The 21288-nt window shown below is 43.4% G+C and overlaps 1 protein-coding gene across 1 annotated transcript in view; it reads right to left on the minus strand.

The window, feature by feature from the left end:
* Positions 1-4931: 4931 nt before the first annotated feature.
* Positions 4932-21288, minus strand: part of LOC104156092 (rho GTPase-activating protein 20-like) — a 36793-nt gene continuing 20436 nt past the window's right edge. The window contains 10 exon segments of the mRNA XM_009701346.1: positions 4932-4958; positions 4960-5022; positions 5024-6036; positions 7628-7739; positions 8210-8399; positions 9342-9451; positions 10931-11092; positions 14043-14221; positions 18063-18245; positions 20183-20249. Of these exon segments, the coding sequence (XP_009699648.1) occupies positions 4932-4958; positions 4960-5022; positions 5024-6036; positions 7628-7739; positions 8210-8399; positions 9342-9451; positions 10931-11092; positions 14043-14221; positions 18063-18245; positions 20183-20249 (2106 nt within the window).

Genomic DNA, 21288 nt, shown 5'->3' on the forward strand with positions numbered 1-21288 from the left:
TTCTGTTTCAGCCAAACCAGGACAACATCCCATAACAACTCTTGCACATTCCCACAGTCCCCTTAAAAGACCCCATACGAGGGTGTACAATGTCCCCAAATGTTTTTCCCCCTTCAGTCCCACGTCCCTGCAGGTGCTGACCCCACCACCCACTGCCCGTCCCAGCCCTCCGGGGCAGTGGGAAACCCTGCAGAAGGTCTCCATACCCAGGAGGAGGAGGAGGAGGAGAGCCTTGCCGTCAATGGTCACATCAGAATTACAGCTGCATCTGAGAGCAGATTTGTTGCAGGTTGACAGAAATCGTTTGTGACAAGAGAATCAAGTGCAGAGAAATAATTTCTACATTGAAAACACCTCTCCCATGTAGGGTCACAGAATGGCTAAATTCTGAAATATTTAACTAAATGCAACTGGCAGCAACTACCAGAGTACTTGTCCTCAAGGAACTGCTGACATTTGCAATGAAGTCACTGCGAAAAACCAGTCAAAATAAGGCCTGGAGCAAACCTAGTATCAAGGAAAAATCATTACATATTTGTAAAACACAAGTGATGCCCAAAACCTTTAGACCCTCTGTGGCAACCATGTCCTAACAGAAATACTCAACACCTTTAACCAAAGAGTCTTCCCCTTTGGACAGCAGCAATTCAATTAGTTTAGCTTGACAGTGGCCTCAATACAGAGATGTTGGTAACTAATCTTGAGAGTAAGTGAACTCATGCAAGCACTTCCGTGAATGAGAGAGCTGGCTCGCTTCCCTTGATGTTTATGTAGGGCTCTGCTTAGCCGGCAGACATCATGCTCCACCGCCTCTTGCACTTGGCAGGAGCGAAGGACTGTTCCAAAGGGAAGTGGCCTTGCACAGATGCCAAAGACAAAGCTCAGTGCGGCCACTTGCTCGGCCTCTTGCCGCATCAGCCCTTGGTGAGGGAAAAGCCCACAGTGTGGCCGGTGCCTTGGGTCCTCCTCTGGATGATTCCTCAAAACACTGCAAGTGCATGAGGTTGTCTAAGGGTATCACTGCGACTATCTCCTTATGCGTATTCAGGTATTTTGGACTCAGGATATGGGGAGATGTTAATTACTGAGGGAAAACATGTATCATAGTCTCTGCTCCTAATGCAGAAGGTTATTGGAATAACCTGAAGATTGGGTGTATGCAGCAGCACCATTGTCTGGATCCCACCCATGCAGCACCCCACCCTGTGCTGGGCGCTGTGCAACGGCAGCAACCACCAGCCTGTACCAGCAAACCAGGATATTTAGAGGAAAAGACTAGGGGTGTGAAACAGGGAGCGGAGGAGGCAAACAAGTTTGCCAAATGTCATACAGCAGATCAGGAGCAGAACTGGAAATGAGATGTCAGCCACCATGTCCTGGAGCCACCTATGTCCCTGGAGCAAGAAAGGAGCTGGACCAGCAGGTATTAACACGAATCTGGTGATTTGGAGGCATGGATAGAGGGTCACCTTCAGTTTAAAGGTCATGCTTTAGCCCTAGGACCTATAATCTATTTTACTTGAACTCTACAAACTAGTTTAAGCAGACAATAGATGGGACATGTCTTCTTGCTTCCTGAATTGGGCTGTGCTGGAGACACAAAGCTTGCAGGGACGAAGCAATAGCATTTATGAGACCGATGGAGAAAAATGGAAAAGTCCACAAAAAACCCAAACGATGACATTTCAGGCACATAAGCCCTTTACCAGGGCTAAAAGAAAGGCAAAAACTTTCAATGCAGGTTGAGAACAAATTGCTTTAAATCTACATTATATTAACCTCTGAAATTACCTGAAAGGAATGATGGTTAGTACTTGTGAAAGAGAGGCAGGCTGCTCATTAGCGATGAGCTCATGGTCCCCTGTGGGACAGAAAGTCCAAGTGAGAGAGGTGATTTGTCAGTTTGCTTCATCTTGTGCACTTGATAGGAGTAAATGAGGAGTCTTTACCACTGTTTCTTCCCCAAGTCAGTCATTTTTTTATTCTATGATTTTTCTGTGACATTTTGCTACACCAGGAAAAAAAAAATAATTTGGAAAGATCTCATTTACCATTTGTCACTAATGCTTGGGGATGTCCTCCAACGGAGCCCCCAGGTGAAGGAGGCTGGGGAAGACGTGGTGTCCTGCGGTGTGCAGGACCTCACCAGGGACACCAACACTTGGGGCACCCAGCTGGAGCCAGGGCAGAAGGGGGAGGCTCAGCCCTCACGGCCACCCTTACCCCAACGCCTTCTCCCAAGCCATCAGCAGAGCCATAAAAAAAGTTACAAAACTTTCTTTTTAATATTCCCTGGACCCCAGATCCCCTCCCAGCCTGCCGGGGTGCCCAGGGGAAGAGAGCAGCAGGGACACCCGTACATTAAATATTGGCTTCCCAACAATAACATACCTAAAGATGCTTACTGCAGTCTTCCGAGTCGCATCTGACACTCTGAAAAGGTTCAGCATCACCCATAACAGCATTTAATTCCTTCAGTGACGAGGTGCAGACGATGATCTTCTCCATTAGCACCCTTTCTTGTGCTTGTCACAGAACATGCCTCGTGCAGCAGCGGGGTGTATGTCTTATAAGACAGAAGTGCATTTTAAATTGTACTTGGTCTACATCCAGCTTGTTCACCATATGCTAAAAGCTGGAAGCACTCTAGCATGAGCTACAGCTCGAAAGCAGACACATAATTTGTTTCACATCAAAGCACTCTTGGATATACCTTTACTTCAGACTAGCAGAGATAAATGACTTGCTGGAAGATGCCATTTGTAGGACACAACATTTATATTGCAGAGACTAGAGATTTTTCTAAAGCTTTATTATTGTTGCAATGAATCAGCATTTGCTACTTGATGTAATTTTGGCAGCACGGCAATACGCCTTTTACTGTTTTGAAAAGAAATGCAGAGTAGCTGTTTTATTTCAAAATAGCGTCTTTTTTTGTTGTTTTAAAGGAAGTGCGTATGTAGGGCTGTGAGATGGCAGGTCTCAAATTACATACAAAGGACCTTCGGAAGGTGACTATTACAGATCAGATTCCGCATATTGCCATTTTTATTAAAATAGTTGAAAATGAAAAAGATGAAAAAGAACAAATTGCAGTGAAGTCTTTGAGCCTGCACACAATTATACATGCTGGCATAGTTCTAAGTCCATGATGGTTTATTGCTTTATGTGGGTCTCCACAAATGCAGCTCTGCTGACAAATACAACATTCCCAGGATTAGAGCCCAAAATAACAACCCTCCTATTCTATATTTTCAAGTAAGGATATTTCTAACTGTTAACAGACATCCCCTCCGTCCTCCAAATCTGCTGGAGAGTTTCCGTTCTGATACAGAGCTAAAAACCTTTTATGCTGGTAATACTTGGAAACGGCTTAGTGCACTAGACAGTGTTTACATTTTTCAGAAATGCATCGTGACTTAGGAGCATAAGCACCTTTACAAGAGTGTAGGTAAGCAGAATAGGATCTGAAACTCCAATACTGGCCAGTATTACCTGCAGTGGGGGAGGGCTTTCGAAAACGGAAAGCTAATGAATGAATCAACGCAATTTCAGAAGCATGGTATGCATGCACACATGCCCAGATGTGTTTAGCGTAGCCCTGCTGTTCCTACTTGCTTTCTCTGTAACCCTGCTAATATTAAAGAAGAAATCTTGCTCTCATTCAGTGTCTTGTTCTCCTCCTTTCTCTGCTCCCAACCCTAATATTACTACCCAAAAAGGTCCCTCCGCACCCCCATATTGTTAACTGCATCCCATTAGCTAAAAACACCCTTGTTTCTCCAGAGGAAGAGTAAAAGGGTAGGAACTTGTCTTCGAATATTAGTAAAATTTACAAAAGTCAACAGGATGACAAAGCAGAGGAAAAATGCTGCAGTCCTTCCTCACACAAGATTTGCAGTGGCATAACTGGGACTTTTGCTTCAGCAATAGCTTGTAGAACTGATACCTAAAAAAAATTACACAGAATATAAATTGAATTTATGACATAACAAATAATATTTAATATATAGCATTGAATGCATACATATCAATACCAGTGCTGTAACAACAAAACAGAACTCGTAAAATTAGCAGCAGTTTTTTGCAAGTACAAAAATACACATTTTTTTCAGAACATATATAATAGCAAAATTTATCAGGATATATTATACAAACTCAAAGCATTTAGATAACGCATTATTTTTAATATATTATACGATGTTTTAGATGCTGCATAATAAAATTACATGTGTTCTGCTTGCAATAATACATAATGCCATTTACAGCAATGTTAAGAAACTATTCACAACTTAAACACGAACAGAACAGCCAACGAAGCACAATAAATGAAACACACAGAGTTGCAAGGTGTTAACTACAAGCTTCAGCGTTTCTCTTTACATACTTTTAGGCTTATTTTTTTCTTTCTTTTGCAGTGTGAAAGAAATAGCTACACCTACTGAACATACCTTATAAACATACAGAAAACAATACACTTATTCCTTGGAGGACAATGAAGGTAATACCTATCAAGTTTCAGAACAGTAGTATAATACCACAGTTATAGAAGCTATGCTGACTTTGCACGCTACATCAAAACCACAAAGGACTGGGACTGACATCCACAAGGCTCAACACACGGGTGGTCGAGGGGAGAGGCCCAGCAGGAACCCCACTGCCCTGGCAGGCTCAGAGAACAGGGCACTGCTCTTAGTTACCTCCTGGGACCCTTCCAGATTTTCGGGAGATTTCTGTTTGCTTGCTTTTTTAGCAATTTTTATTATTCTTACAATGTTCTTGCAAAGCTTTATGTGGGAACATTACTCAGTTTCCTAAAAATAGAAAACCTGTGAATCTAGGGACTGCTCAATTAAATTTGAACAACCTGTATATTAAACTTAAAATGAACACACATTAACACCGAAGGCATTTTCTTTATGGTGTTTATTTTAAGCGTTAAGATTCCTCTGCAAAAAAGCTTTGGTCAGTCTCTTCAAACTTTGGATTGCTGTAATGCTCTTCTAGACCTCCTCTTTGATCTTGGATCATGAAGTCTGTCTCTTCCTGTGACTTTCAGAGGTAATGGCTGAATGTCAGGCTTAATCAAATAGCCGTCAACTCTGTCAGTAGGTTTCTGGGGCGCTGGCCTGCTGTTGGACTCCACCAAGGCCCCCTCAGCCAAAGCATCAGTAGGTTGCGGAGATGGTGGCACCTTGGTAGGTGTAACCAAATAGTCATCAGCCGCTTCAGTGGCAGTGTCTTCGTGTTTCTTTAGCGACTGAAAAGTGCTATCAAAAGGGGAGGAGGTTTCAGTTGGGGTAAACACAGATTGGTCTGAAAACTGAGAGAAAGCACTGTCCAAAGAGCTCATTGACGAGACAGACGGAGATGTCCCAGGAGAAGACAGGCTAGAAGAGCTAAATCCTGAGCAAATATTTAACCCTTCTGGCATTGGAGGCAGGAGGCAATGGGACAAGTCTTTCTTTTCAACGTTTTGGTTTGTGTTGTCATTTTTACCAATGTTAATCCCTATAATCAAGCTCTGATTGATAAGCTTTTGCCCTTCCATCTGCAGTGACCGAAGCTGACGGACATAGTCTTCATCTTCATGAGACAAAACAACGTCACAGCTGGCTTTGCGTGCTGCCTTCTCATGACCATCGCCAATACAGGCAAAGCTGGGGGCAAGGAGGCCGATGGCGGGCTCTGAGGAGCGCCTGTGTCTCCTCAAGGATTTGAGAGCCCCTGAGGTAGCTGCTGAAGACAAGCCCAGTGCACTGGAGCGGAGAGACTCATTCTCTGAGTTTTCTTGCGATGAAAACTTATGGTGTACGTCAACAGAAATTGTCAACTGTTTCAATTTGGTTTTCCTTTGGATATCATCTACCTCTGTCTGCTCTGAATCACCGTCGCTCAGAGTGAAGACAGACTCCCTGCTCCTGTTATCCTGATCGCGGTTCTTAATCCAGTCACTAGAAGAAGAGTCAGCTTCATCGTTCGCCTCGTTTTCCAGGCTGTCGTAGGAAGAGTCATTCAGATGGAGAGAAGTAGCATCTGCAAGGACAAACCAAGTGTTAACACATCAGTGACTGAACCACCCTGCTGAGAAGCAGCTGCCTTTTTTTTTTTTTTTTGGCAAGTATCCTTTACTTTCAGGAGCATTTGCCTTTTAAAGATTCTTCAAGCAGAAATGCCAATAATTTCAGAAAAAATTACTGTCTAATTTTGAAATGGAAAAACTGAAGTGAGTGCTAAGTTGCAGTTCAGTCAAGAAAAAGGACAATGGCACAAACAAAGGTCAAACAAAGGGTTTTTCTGGTTGTTTTGTTTTTTTTTTTTTTAAGTGGGGAACTTTAGTAGTAGGTAATCCAGCTGTAAACAGTAATTTACATACAGTATATCGAATCAGTAATTTATTTAATTTTTTTTTGTTATTGAATATTGAAAGCAACATTTAACCTTTCTTTCCTTCTTTTAGACAAATGTCTTTTAGACATACCTCATACTTTTATGGTCTTCCAGAAAACACAATATTTTTAAGAATAACACTATGAAGAAAGCTCTAGTCTCAGTTTAAACAGTCACCTCATTTCCACTGAGCAGTGCACACCTGGGCCCTGTTCCATACATGTGCTAATTGGAATTACATTAAATCTCTTTTGCTCTGGGCTAAGCTAAGCTGACTTATCTCACATTTGCAGCAGGCAGAGCTCACGCACGGGCAGTCACCATGCCTCACTGCGCGCCTGAAAACTTGTTCAGCTGCCACAGCCTACCGTGGGTCTGAGCCCTCAGTCCCAGCACATCCCAGCACAGCAGATCCCATGTGCTTCCACTCTTGGGGAGGGAGCGGGCCAAATTTCACTGGATTTCACCGAATTTCACTGGAGGCAGAGCATGAGGAGTTTGGTTCAGCGACACTGAGTCAGTCTGGCATACCGGAGCAAGTGCCATTAACACTTAGTACAGGCCAGCTGTGCCAGAATTTGTTTTACAGAGCTGCTGCTTTAGAAATATTTTTAAGGAGAGGCCCAAAACTCCAGTCAAAATTGATACTATCCCAGAGCTGGAGAGAAAAAGAGCATTTAATGATATTCTGGAATGCTCTGCCAAGTAGTCTGTCAGACATTTTCAGTCACCAGTTCCACAATTTTCCTGTGCTAGCAGCAAAATCTGGATGCCCCATTGAAACTCTGGAGATCTCTCTCTTTTGATAATGAAGAATAGATGCTTTCAACCCTAATATAATGGTGTGACAGCTGTATTACAACCCCTGTTGATCACTGAATTCCCGATATTCTGGGAAAACATAGGATGGGGTAAAAAGTCTAGACTTGAGAGGAAACCTTCTCCAGATTTTTTTCTTTCTTTTTCTTTGTTTCCCTTCCCTCCTTTTTTTTTAACATAGTCGTTCAGATGACTGGAATAGGAGCAAGGGATTCTTTGGGAAAGCATTTTGTGATACGGTCCAGGTCTATGATAAGTTGAATCAGTGATTATCATCAATAGTTTGGACAAAGGAAAGAGAACAGCAGTATCTGGGAACACCACATGAAGAGGGAACAGCATTCTCACATGGAATATACCCATCTTCTGGCTGGCTGAGTTTAGCTGTCTCACAGGATCAAAACATCATCTGTATTACCTGAGCTGTTCTCTCTCTTACATGTCATCAGTACTTCTCCAAAGAGGGAGTTAATTTCCTCTCCAAAAATCCTGCAGCAATTCTCAGTGAGGAACTGTACCAGATTAGAAATCTGCGACAAAGCAATGGGAGAGAGATGTCTTGTCAGATCTTCCATTATTCCACTGAGGGCAAGCTCGCCATACAGATGAGGAACAGGAGCAAACTGCCCATCCATGATGTGTCCCCCTGACAACCAGGAACTCCCCTCCTGCTCTCCTGGGCCTGAGGAAAACAGCCAGGCCCAGCTAAAATGTCCCAGTATATATCCTTGTATGCATCTTCTCCATTTCTACTCTGTCCTGTTCCAAGGTCACCATAACCAGAGATCTTTTTGATGAGAGAAGCTCTTTGCTAATACACTGCTTTATGATCTCCCTCCCCTTCTTCCAGAGAGATTATGAGAACGGATTGATGAATGTTTCTGGAGCCCTACTAAGAGGACCAGTCCTGATCTGAAGAGGTACTGTTGAAAACGCAACAGCCTGGTTGAACAGGATGAAGGGTGGTTTGGTTTTTTTACTGCACTGCAGTGACTCTTACCTTTTTTGTAAATTCACTTTCCGTATCAGGAGTGGAGGCAACAGGAGGCCAGAGCAGGCTAGGTGCAATGCAGATAGCCAGATTAAATGCATTCATCTGATTCTCTTCAGATCGCATTTCTATACCATGCAGTACTCCAAAGATGTAACGTAAGAGAACAACATTAGCTCTCGGGAGCTGCTCTATTAACCTGAAAACATATACAAACGTAATTCTTTAGATTAGTGACTGGACAATAGAAAACAATTTTCCACAGATACACACAAATCAAGATAATGAAAATACAGAAACAGGGTAACATGATCCACTAATTAAACCAGGGAGTGTGTTAAAGAAGTGTTCTTGCTTGGCTGCTTTCCCTCACTGTGCCACATCTCTGAACAGTTTTCTGGGAGAACAGAAAACACCCTAACACATAATTAAAATTACACTCTGTCAAAGTAATGAACCAAGTACAATGTGTGACATGAAACTGTGTTTCACCTAAGTTGCCTGATAATTCACTAGTCACTTAACCAAACAGTCCAGTTGTCTTTCCATGCCATCTGGTTGCCATAAGTGCACATGTAAGTGCACGTGAGGTCAGCTAGTGACCAAAGCTCAGCCTCCCATGACATAAACTTTATGCACTTTCTGTTTTATATCACCTGCAAGGTGGAGGCTTCCCTTGTCATTATGCTCTAGTATTTCATTCACAATTCCATCTTGGCTTCAAAATGGTCACTAAAATTTGAGATGAATGAGGGGGAATATATGCAGAACTGATTTCAGCTACCCTTTCATCCAGGACCCCGAAGTTCCCTGAGGATGATTTTGGATTTGGTATCAGGCAGAAATCCAGGTCTCAGCGTATTTATAAATACTATAATTTTTTTTTCACGAAAGGATATTCTACTTAATTACTGGTATCCACAAAAGGCAGAAAAATAGGACAAAAGACAGTCAGAAAATTGTCCCATACACGCAATCTCTTAAGTTTATATGTAAGTTTGAATGCTCTGTCATATACAAAGGTATTTTTAGCATCTCTTTAAAAAAAATTAATTGTAGGTTGTAAATTGAATATTTGGGATTCTGCATTCTGGGATATAAATTTATAAGAAAAGAATACAGAGAATATAAGTAACTCTACCTTTGGATGCTTTTTATCTTCTCTTCATTATTTCCTTGATCCATCACAGAAACCCACTTATCACAGAGCTGGGATGACAAAATGCTGCCTGGGATGTTGCGAAGAAAATCCTTATCAAGAGAAAAGAAGAACGAAACATGTGAACAGCTGTCCTGGAGCGTGGGAGGGAGCAGGAATAAGATATGCAGATACAAGAGGATGTATCAGTGGAACAGCACTAGCTGACAAGCATCTTGTTCCACACAGCAACCAAACCCAGCAGAAAATCACATAAGATAAAGAAGTAATTCAGATTGTGGTTAAAGTGAATATATTCCTGCCCTTTCCTCACCCTTTCCTGCCAAAATAGAGGTATTTGGATGCTTCATCTGCTATTGCTGAACTAAAAGATCTGCAGTGGGACCAGTTATTTTGATGCTGCATAATGTCTGTCTTTACTTATCACTTAACTTCATCTGTAGTCCCCGTTTCTTCTCCTTAGCTGACAAGTTCCAATACCTCCAGACCATAAACACTCCAGGGCACCCCCACCTTCCTTCCCCTGATCAATCCCTTTTGGTGATGGAGTACTTACACCAGTCATGGATAGTCTTGCTGCTCCTGTTTCCTAATATCACAACCACTGGCAGGCAAACTGTTGCAACTTGGGAAGAAGCCCAAATCCTAGCTTCTCAAACAAGCTAGGGTAAGGCAAGCTATGATGCACATGAATAACACATTTGCTTTTATGTGGTAACTCTTCACTGTTATAAATGGTAAGCAATCACCCCTCAGTGAAACGGTTACCATGGGATGAATATTGCACACCAGCACTTGGCATGGCGCAGCTGACCTGCCCTAAATGCATGTCCTAAATCCACGTGTAAATCTTACCCATGAAAACCTCTCACATGGTAGCAAGAGGAATGGCTTTCTGCAATAAAAATACTACACTGAAGCAGTGCTTGCTTGAGAACGGAGATTTAAGCAAAAACTATGCATAAACAGATGCACAGTACTAAAATCTGAAAAGAAATAGGCCAATCCACCTGTAGCTGAAATTTTACAGAAGGCTTGGAATGCTTTTTGCACAAGGAACATTGTTTTTAACGTACAAGTCTGTAAGAGTTGGACACGGTTGGACTTGATGAAACAGTGGGACTCAATGATCTTAAAGGTCTTTTCCAACCTAAACAATTCTATGATTCTATAAGAAAAGATAATGCATGGCAAAATCAATCCAAACATTTTGGGAAACACTATACACTCGCTAGCATCTGCAGTGTAGGGTATTACTGATGAATAAGGAAACAGGTTTGCAAACCTGCCTTTCTAGTGTTTCATTGACTTTACGCAGAGATAGGGAGAGTAACAGGACCAGGTTGTAGCTGAGACCTCAGGAAAGCTGGCAGCAGAACAAGCTGGCTAGTCCTCTTCCCCGTCCTAATTCAGTGGTAGGCTCCTTTGGAGATCCCCATGAGCCAGCCCATTCTTAACTCAGCCCACCAAGTCTTCTTTGGGCCTGTCCCTGGGGAAAAGTCCTACTTGTTTGTGCCCAGGATCTGCACTGCTCTAACCCAAAAAGGGGGAAAGGAATATTCTTCATATACCTTAAACAAAGATGCTGTCACAAATATGGATTCACAGGCTAGGTCCACTTCAGCGCCTGAATCAAGCTTCTCCTTGAGCTCTTTGCAGGTTTTTGCACTTCCAGAGCGTCTGAAAATACCCTCAGTGGAAGGGCCCTCTTGGTAAAGGAGGGAAAGCATGTCCTAAACAAAATTAAAAGGAAGAGAGGCTTTCTCAGAAATATATTTTATTGTCTAGTGCCATTAAAATGTAGATTTGCCACTTTTGCCACAGATGAAAAACTCTAAGTCCTAAAAAGGCTCACAAATCAAACACAAGTCAAGGCTCACCCTCCAAACCATGCCAAACTGCACAGCAAAGCTGTGGTCTGGGACACTGATTTTGGAAAACATCCCCTCACAAATACTGTGCTGTCATTGCTGAGCACTAACCTCCTGCATGATCTTCCAGGATCTGGGCAAGCGTTAGCTAAAAGTCATTTAAATATATAAACACTGTGGTACGGGAAAAGGAGAGTCGTCTACCTAATCCAAAGCTCTGCATCTGACAGTGCCCTCAGCCAGACCCCACTCTGCAGGAAGATGTGAGACCCTCACTGCTCGTCAGTACGTTCAATGTTATCACCAACCAAAGACAAAGATTTCTGTTCCATGCCTGATGTCTGGAAAAAATGAGATCTTATCTAAGCTGGAAATGCTTTGTTTGTTAATATCTATCTGCACTTCTACATCAGATCAGGGTTAGATTTTTACCCTTCTTGCCTCTTGTCAGTGCAGTCGTTCTCTGGAAGCAGCTCAGGGCTGTTAGCGAGACCAGCGCTGGGGCATGGTGCTCCCGCCTGGGAGGTCACCCAGAGCAGGCTAAAGCTTGGCTTGTGGCTCCTCTGAAGCCAATGAGGCTGCAAAGGAGTAAACAGCTAGGCAGCTCACCACATTAGATACTCAAAAGGAAAGCGAAAACAAGCAGATTCCTGCCTAGCTTTTAAAATAACAGGAGAGCCTGATTCATTCTGCTAAATCCGAGAGGCGAACAGCAGAAAAGGAAATGCTGAAATCAGAGACCTCTCCTGAGGTAATATGTACATGATATTTTCCAGCTGCTTAATTCTCTGCGGTCTCCTTTGGGTCATCTCTCAGACATGCTGGTCATCTCTCCCCAGGCCTGCTCCAAGCAACGTGGAATTTGTCATGTTTGTCTCTTCCAAGGGGGAAACGCGTGCAGACAGTCTCTGGAATTACGTGCATGCTCACGGTGCTCTGAGGACCAAGTTATCAAAGGAGATGGCAAGAAAAGGGACACTGGGGGAGAGTCTCATCACTAAACTGAGTTCCTGTAACTGTAATGGCTAAGCAGTGGGGTTTGGTGACTTTCCTAGTCTGGGCCGTAAGGTAGGTCTTCCTAATACACAGCACTGCAAGTAAGTCTAATGGAAATAATAATTTTTACTTTTCCTCTTTAACATTTCTTTCTCGCTCTTGCAGAAGTTGAAAGTCAAGCATTCGCGTAAGTGCAGACACTTTGGAGGAGCACCTTCATGGCGGCAGGACTCACGTCAGCATTTCCATTTTCTTTGCAGGGATTTAGAGCTCTGCTGTTGAAACAGACTCAGTCCCACGGCACAGGATCTCAGTGCATGAACAAACGCTTTGAAAATATATTTTGAACAAAATATCCACAAGATAAAACTGGGAAGCCCCTCTTAAAGTAGTAAACCCAGACAAAATTACATGAATGAAGCTAATGGTGTAAGGCAATTCAGTGTGGCAATGGCTAAAAGAGAGTCCTTCAGCTGTGAAAGCAAGTTTGAAGCTCTGAAGCAGAGATCTCAAACATGCCTGCAGCATTCATCCCTGATATTTTCCTTCTCTTGCAGTTAAATCCCACACAGTCCCTCCAATGCAGTATTCCATTCTCCAGAGACGCTGCATGAAACTGAAAGTAAGTTATATTTTGTGGCATAAACACAGTGTTTAAGATTCAAAGCACAAAGTTTACCAAGCTGTGATTCTATGCTTAGTAACTTCATTTGTTTTCCGATAAAAATTTACTAATATTAAGGTTTTGGAGAAATTTCTGAAATGCAGCATTGGTTCATCTCTCAAACCGAGAGAATGAGGGACCAGGTTCTTAGAGAGTCCATCTCTGGAGGGCTTATTTAAATAACCTAAACAATAAAAATGCACAGCACTCCTTCAAAAGAAAAAAACCCAAACCCACACTATTAAAAGACCTGAAAAGTCCTGGTATGATTCACTATTCAGGCAGCACATCAAGCACAAGCTTAGGAGACAAACCATCTCTTCCTGCAAACTGATTTCAGTGGAGTTCTGGCAAACTGTCCCAGCCGAAAGTCAGGCTGTTAGGATGAGGAGCCCAATCCTGAAGGGCTCATACCCACTCTGTAAATGTTTTAACTGCTGCATTGACAACAGGGCATTCCTCAGTCCTGACCAAAAATGCCACACATCTGCCCTAATTATGCCTAGGAATGGGCTGTAGGACAACATTTTCCATGTTCCTGGACTAGTTTTGAGAGCACCCCCAACACTAGCGCTCCCTCGAGACAGGATGAAAAGATGCTCCTGCAACCTCTGCCTTCCCACCTATTTTTGCAATGGTGCTATCAGATCAAAAATGAGGACCCAGAGTGCTTGCCTGCCCCAGGATGTCTTCAAGAAAGGCTCTGAAACTTTCTACTTCAGGGCAGGTAGGATTTGTACGCATACATGGGCTGTCTGTATGGGACAGCATGTGCTACATTTATGGAGCTGGGGATTTTACAGAGAATCTTGGGAGTGGTTTAAAAAAATATGTGTGAATGTGGCATTTATTTACACTGTGTAAGTGAGGATTAGGGAACTAGCCTTATAGCATGGGCTATAAAGAAGAAATAACCCCAGAGCAGCAGACTGATCACATACATTTCTCAATCTGTTTGTTATTAACCAAGCCTGACCACAGCATATGTTAAAACCCAAAGTTCTTGCTGAGAACCACAAATGAGGTTTCCTTCTGGTTTCTCTGCTTGGGTAATTTCAGTGTCCCGTTTACAAAATGTCCCCATGTTCTCATTCATTCACTACACAAAGAAATTTCACCACTGCAAGAGACAGCCCTGAGCCTGGGACTCACCAGGAGGGGTTTGGGCAGGTTGTCGTCCTCACAGATGGCTGTTAGCAAGAGGCCAAAGAGCTTCCCAGGAGCAGCAGATGTTGAGGAGAGGGGTGCATTGTCCAAGTGAGTGCCTGGGCCACGCCAAAAAGCCCAATTTATGATAGATCTTTTCCTTTTAAATGACTTTTGGCTTAAGTCTGGCAAAAGAGAAAGGTGTTTATTAGAAGAAACGTGTTTCAATTCTAATTCCAGTATTTGTTTTGCAGTGGTTGCTATGGTTTCATGAGGTATCTAAAGAGCACCACTAATTGAAGCTCTTATTTGCAGTGCATAGAGAAGGAAATACTGATAATGGGATACAGAAAGGGTTTTTTTTCATGTGCCCTTTCTCAACATCAGCCAGTGCAAAGTCTTCTTAACAGCATGGGCTACCGCTAAGGGTGGGTTGAGACTGTTTATGATGAAAGTGCTAACTGAGAAAAACTTCTTCTTATATATTTTTCCTTTTCTAGATGTTTTCAAAGCCAGTCAGCTTTGATTTAGCTGCTTGCCTACCCTATGCACTTTTCTATTAGTTGGTTCTTCCATCTGATCAAACATTTTGCTTTCTGCTGTTGTGGAGGGCAGAGGGTAGAAGCAAGGCTTGCAAAATAAGGATTGTGGTATAATACCATATTTTTCTCTCCTATACTTTACTACACTTGTTTTTTGCCCAAATAGTGATTTTTGTTACGCATTATTCTGTTCTAGGAGATCATGCTCCCTTCGGGAATGGGTGGAAATCTTTTCATTAGAGGCTTACAGGATGAAAAGTTACAGTTGAACTCAAAATGTGAACATATGAATGCGAAAGCCTGATGAAAAATTCTTCTCATAAAAAATAATAAGGGCGATATACATTTTAAGCAGTCCAAAGCTACATGAAATACAAGCTTGGCAGTATATAAGGCTTTACTTGACACGCCGTGTTTTCAGAGAACGTAACTAACATGTAACTTTCAAAATGACTTTGTTTTCTTTCAGATGAGCTGGATATTAGCACATGAATATGGTCTGCTTCACTTGGAGTTCTATTCACACAACAGCAAATACATATTAGTGTTTTTTTCTGGAAACCCTGTCGATATCAGGGGAAGTAAAAATTAAGAAGAGATGCTATTTTGGAGAACAAGGAATAGCAGAAGTGGGAAAAAAAAAAAAAAAAAAGGTCTTAAAATTAGGAACTTAGTCTCTCGCTGTTTGCTCCACTCTTGAAAGCCGTGGCTCAAACTGACAATGTGAGGAAGGGGTAATGGTGATGAACTGCACCTCTCTCCTGGGAGAGGAAGGAAATCTTAATCAGCGTTGTTCAACATACCAGGGCAGAAACCAACAACTGATGTATGGCAACGAAATTCCATGCCACTTACAAAACTATCATTTACTGAACAACAGGAAAACTCGTTCTTTTCCTATCCCCTTTTCTAAGGGGGTTGAGAAGTCTTAAGGTAAAGAGCAGATGAGAAGTGGAGAATGTACATTTTCCTTTCTTGAACATGTGCAAACTTACAGCACTAGAAGCAGCACAGCCTCCTCTCAGCCAAGACAGATGCCAATATTGCTCTGCAGAAGTACTTCCATACAAAAATGAGGGCCTTGCTTTAGTGGATTATTCTAGGCCAGAATCAGAAAAAAAAGCAATACTTCTTTGGTTGCAGATCTTGCTCAGAGCTCACAGCAGCCATCTATTCTGCTCATACTTTACACACAGAGAATTTCTATTGCTAGGCAGTGTCCCAGCCATGCAAGTGGAATTTCCTCTTGCAAACTAATCAGAAATGTCTAAATAAAACCTCAGATCTATTTAACAACATAGCACCCTTTCTGACCAAACACCTAACTGTCAAATAATTTTCAAAGACCTCCTTTCTGTATTGAGACCAACTTGTTGAAATTTTGCTTTCTCTTTCAACAGACAATTAAATAATAATTTGAATTACAGACCAGCCACTGCCAGCAGTTGGTTCTTTCAAGCTAAACTTTAAGTAAATCAGTATTTATGATACTTTTTAGACATGTGCTCATGAGCATTACTTAGTGGCTGTGTTTAACTGGTAGGTGACCATTCCTGTTACATGCTGAAAGGCTGCAGGAGAGGCAACAGAAACACTCCAGTTCTTCCACACAGTAGGTTCTTGCGTACTTCTTTTAACTACCCTGCCAGGACAGCTGATGCAACTACAATCACCACAGTTGGTGTCCACACAGCTGCTTATTTGACATGATGGCCAGTTGTCAGTCATGTCTACTGGTCAACACCTACAACGCTGTCTAACCATGGTGTGTGCTGGTACAATGGGGCAACAACCCCTTGCTGCCTCCAGAAGGGACAGCGTGTCCAGGACAGCAGTACCGGTGCAGGGAAGTGATGGGAGGGAGGCTAGCACAGCATGTGTGGCACTGAAATGTGGGGTTACAGCCTCTGCTCCCTGTAAATTTGCCCTGTATGTTGGGGTGCGCCTACTGCTTACCTAACACCACCACAGATTTTGGCTTGCTAATCTGAAGATGAGCCCAAACCCAGATCATAGCACACAGGTACCCTTCACCATTTTCCAAAACTGAAATAGGTGAGGAGTTAGGAAGAGCACAAAGAACAGCACTGTATGCAAGATAATCTGGTTTGCGAGCAGCCAGACCTCTACCTCACTTTAAAAGGCTTTGTCTGATGAAAGTACAAAAGGTGAATGGACTAAAAGCCTCTTTCTCCCACTTAGCACAGTCTCTGTGCATTACTTGCAGGCTGCCCCAGGCTCCTGCTGCCCCAAAGCCAGCCTCGCCTCCCCTCCTGCGGCGTGCACGGCACCGCTGACAACACATCTGCATTAGAACTTTATAGGCCTGATTTGCATTTCTATTTTCTCTTGCCAGTCAACGTCAGCTGCCAAGTGGGGCCTGTAAACCTAATTACACTCCTTTGCTAGATTGCCTCATTCTTAAAATACGCCATGAAGTAATACATGATACAAATTACTGGGAAGGGGGGGATGAAGGCGTGTGGAAAGGAAATTAATTTATATAAAATGCAATCCATTTCCGGAATAATTTGTAACAGACACTAGTATAGCCTCACTAATTTCTAAAAACATTACAACTGGATTCTGTTCATGTATTGTGGGAGATCCTAGCTATTGGGGAGTGCACAGGACAACAGTGAGCATGTTATTTTTATTATTATACAGTCATTAATGGTGAAGTAGGGCAGAGTTCGTAACTGAGCTGAGTATGCCAGTGTGTGTTAAGCACAATAAAAACACACCATGGGATGCGTCCTTGCCCTACAGAGTTTTTAGTCTAATGCCCCAACTCTGTAAATACCTCCTGATTTGTTTTAGTCATGATCAGTGAGTGGTCATTAACAGCAGAGTGCAAAACAGAGAGCAAGTGCTCATATTTTTGCAGCATCCAGGCCCAAGGCAGAAGAAATTTTTACTGTCTTCATTTTACTGAAAAGGAATGGAAATAAAGAAGTTGTATTCACTCACTTCATCTAGGTACTCAAGTACATGCCTAGGCTTTGCTGCGTGAGGGTCCCAGTGAAGCAAGCCTGTAGTCTGAATTACCTTGTTCAGATAAAGGACGCGGACGCTGCCAAATGTTGCATGGGAATTCTGTGCTGCAGGCAAGCTCTGACTCCTGAACTGTAAACCCACTCTGCCTTGCTACAGAGCACCGCCAGGGCTGCAGAGAGAAGCTCAGCTCACAGATTTACAAAAAATTGCAGGGGAGAGATCTTGTCTGTCTTCTGCTGGTTTTAGAACACCCATTTGACAGGCAGCTTGTCAAAATGTAACGTACAAAGATGACACATACACAACAGCACACTCAAATCAGGGAGAGCTACATTGGAAAATCCCCCCGCGCAGCTGGAAGGTACCTCTGCCTTCTCCGCTTTCCACCACCACCCCACCCCAGTCCCGGCACCCCTGCTTTCTCCAGCAGAGCCAGGGAGGTAGCTGGGCTGGGGGTGACCGATGCCGGGCGAGCAGGAGGACGTACCGTTCAGCGGCTGGCAGAGGGCCAGGCGGCTGGGCTTCAGCACAAACTGGCACTGCAGCTCCTGGGGCAGCTGCTCCGCCAAGAAGGGGCCCTGAAGCTGCCTGGGACAGGCACAGTGCTTTGATCCATGCGGCATAGCGTCGCGAATGTGGCTCATTTTAATTCCGAAGGGATATTCGTGGCCTATTCAAAGAGAAATCATCATAATCTCGTGTTGGATTGACTAGAGACACACAAAACTCCATTCGTCTTGGAGGAAAAGCAGATTTTGCATGCTGGCCTGCAGCACTTTCTCAGTAATCTCCGAACTGATGCTTTTCTGCATATTTACATGGGCATAAATCATACACTGCAGATACGGAGGTACTGTGTTTGTGTAGTCAAACAGATGTAAAAGTAAAATGAGACCTATTACAGCTGTATCATATAAAAGCCCATCAGAAAAAATACAAATGATTGTTTCTGAATTCAGTGTTTATCTTTCTACTGCTTTACTTGTGACACTGAACATTTACGTACCGGCTGCTCATATCGTTCTGGCGAGAAATGAGATTTTGGAGCAGACATCTGTCAAATTTTTGCTGAGCATGCAAAACTAAAAAATCCAGTGTGAAAGTGATTTTCCCTCCTGCTGCATGCTAAGTGCAACAGCCATCAGCTCAGTCAAAGGAGACACAAATCCAGTTCCTGTCTGAGGCTGAAACAGGAAGGAAACATTAATCACAGGGCTGATGCAAATGAGCTACCCTCGGCATTAACCAACATCTTTGGGGACTACACAGAGGTAATTCATTTCTGGAGGAGTTTTCAAAAATGCCACCAGAAAGATATTTTTTGGACTTGGCTAAAGACCTGGCAGCTGAAATGTATTAAATATGGGCACAATGTTAAGATGTTTTAGTTAACTCGCACTTAGACTTGAACACTGGTAGTGGAAGAGATGTTATTAGAGATCATAGGTGGTGCGAAGCTGAGGCACAGTCAAACTCTGCTGCTGATGTCTGCCTATGATAAAAGCTGGCCTTACCTAATAAACCTTTGCATACATATCAAGAACAGCATCAGTTTTGTATTAGATTCTTCTTTTCCAAGGGTTGTAACTCGAATTTGCAGTGAGAGGGAGTCAGTCAATTAGAAAGGCCTTTCCCATTTCTGAATTCTCTGGTTCTTGGTTTAAACCATGTCAGTGATTTTATCTAAAGAAGCTACACATAATAGTCAGAAAGACAAAGTCTGGAATGTTTCAAAGAGAAAACAGTTTGCACTGTCTATAAGGTGCACAAGTTAGACATTTTATAAATATTAACGTTCTCTGACTCCAGCAAAGCATTTGTAGCTAAGGCTGCTTTAAGAAGGAATGCTAAGATTTACTGGGGTTAAATTTGCAGGAGGAAAACAGAAAATCCACAAATTTTTCTTGTTCTAATCATCTGTGAACTCATACAGCACAAGTAATGCCAGGCTTCTACAGGGAAAGATTCCTAATAATAGGAAGGGATTTGTTCTCAGTGAATTGTGGGCCAAAATCAAATCAGTCCATCCAGTCACTTCTGAGCTTTGGGTTGATTCCTGGGGAGGAAATGTTTCGAAAAGCATTTTGGAAAGTGAATAAGCAATAATTTGCTCCTAATCAGAGGAGAGCTGTCAGCCAGTAAGAGAAATACAGGAATGGAAAGGACCTCTTGAATCAGTTAACTTGAGTTGTGGAAGAATAGAACATCTTTCAAAACTCTGCTGATTTTTACTGAGGAGGGGAGAAAGTGAGACTATGGAAGTGTAGGAAGAAATACAGTAAAGTTGGACTAGCTCCAGGAGAGGAGGTGAGTGAGGGAAGAGGCTGATTCTGGAGAAAGACCGCGCCTCATGCAGCAAAATTGGGGCAGAAACAACTTTTTCAACCTCTTGGTGACACAAACAGACGCCATTGCTCTTCAAAACAAAGGCTCAGCATCTGACAAGCTCCCCAAATAGGCAAAGTTGCGTGACAGGGAAGTAAGAGAAAAAATGGGAAAAACAAAACAAAAGAGGAAACTGCATTTCAGTTTTCTCTGTATTTCTTGCTTCCTTCAGCACGAAAAACGGAGTGAATGTTGAAAAACAAACCCATGTCAAGAACTTACCAATAAGAGGGTAAGGAGCATCTTCTCTTCCTGAAATCACCCACAGCTTGTAGTCTTTTTCAGAGCCCTTTAAAATCAGAATTAAGAATAAGTTTGCCAGCCATTAAGAATAGGTTCACGTTAGGTTTCTCACAATGTAAGGATAATCTGCACTTTGCCAGCAGGGTCAAAGCAACCCCCTTTACTTTTGCAGTGCCCAGCAAAGCTTCAGAATTGTGTCTGTCAGGTGCAATGTCATTTATGTGACCGGGGTCCAGTTCTGAGCAGTGAGAGGTGCTGGAGCCTGTTATTTCTGAAGGAAAAGGGGGAGATTTGCCCCAGTTCTTTCACTGTTCCTGGAAGCAGAGGGATGGAGGTCACAGCCTGCCTGGACTCCGGATCGCTTTTGAGGCCAGACCAAGGTGTTTGCCATGCCAGACCCCCCTGCCGGGTGGCTGAGTTGGTCCCCACTCCCAGGAGGCTTGAAATGAAGCAGCCCCCAGTGTGGAGGGGACCTCTGGCCTCAGGTGCTGCTCCTGGCCCCCAGCACCTCTGTGCCCCACTTCTCCCCACCGGTGCCAAGCAGCACCCAGCCCTGAGGAGAGAGAGGTCTGATCCCCGGGAGGGATTACAGATAAGCAGCACAAAGCGGAGGCCCGCTGCAGAGCATGTGGCAGACAGCAGGCAGTTCGTGTGAGCGAAGGTGACCCTTCAGCTCCGACCTGAGTACCAGGATAATTGCTTCCTCCAGGGCACGCTCTGGCATGCAGACAGCCCCAGCCTCACACCTGAGACTGCTCCACCATCTCCTCAGCTCCTCTACATGTACAAGCGGGAGGAGCTGAGCCTCACCAGCCAAGAGCATCCCATGCCCTGCTCTGGAGAGCAGGGCAGGAGCACCTTCACCTGAGACCTGAGCCTGCACTGATGGTGCCAAAGGGAGGATGGCACTCAAGGGGCTCCTGGCACTCAACGCTGCCCCAAAATCTCCTCGCAGGGCTGCCATCAGACTTTTTGTGCAGCCCTTTTGCATGGAAGGGCTTGGCAGCACTGGATGGGAGCGCTTTAAGCCTGCTGAGCTCTCTTTTAAAATTTATGGTGGAGAGGATGAATTTACATCAAAGGAG

This window comes from Cariama cristata, unplaced genomic scaffold (genome assembly GCF_000690535.1).
Source record: "Cariama cristata isolate BGI_N322 unplaced genomic scaffold, ASM69053v1 scaffold29165, whole genome shotgun sequence".
Taxonomy (NCBI): Eukaryota; Metazoa; Chordata; class Aves; order Cariamiformes; family Cariamidae; genus Cariama; species Cariama cristata.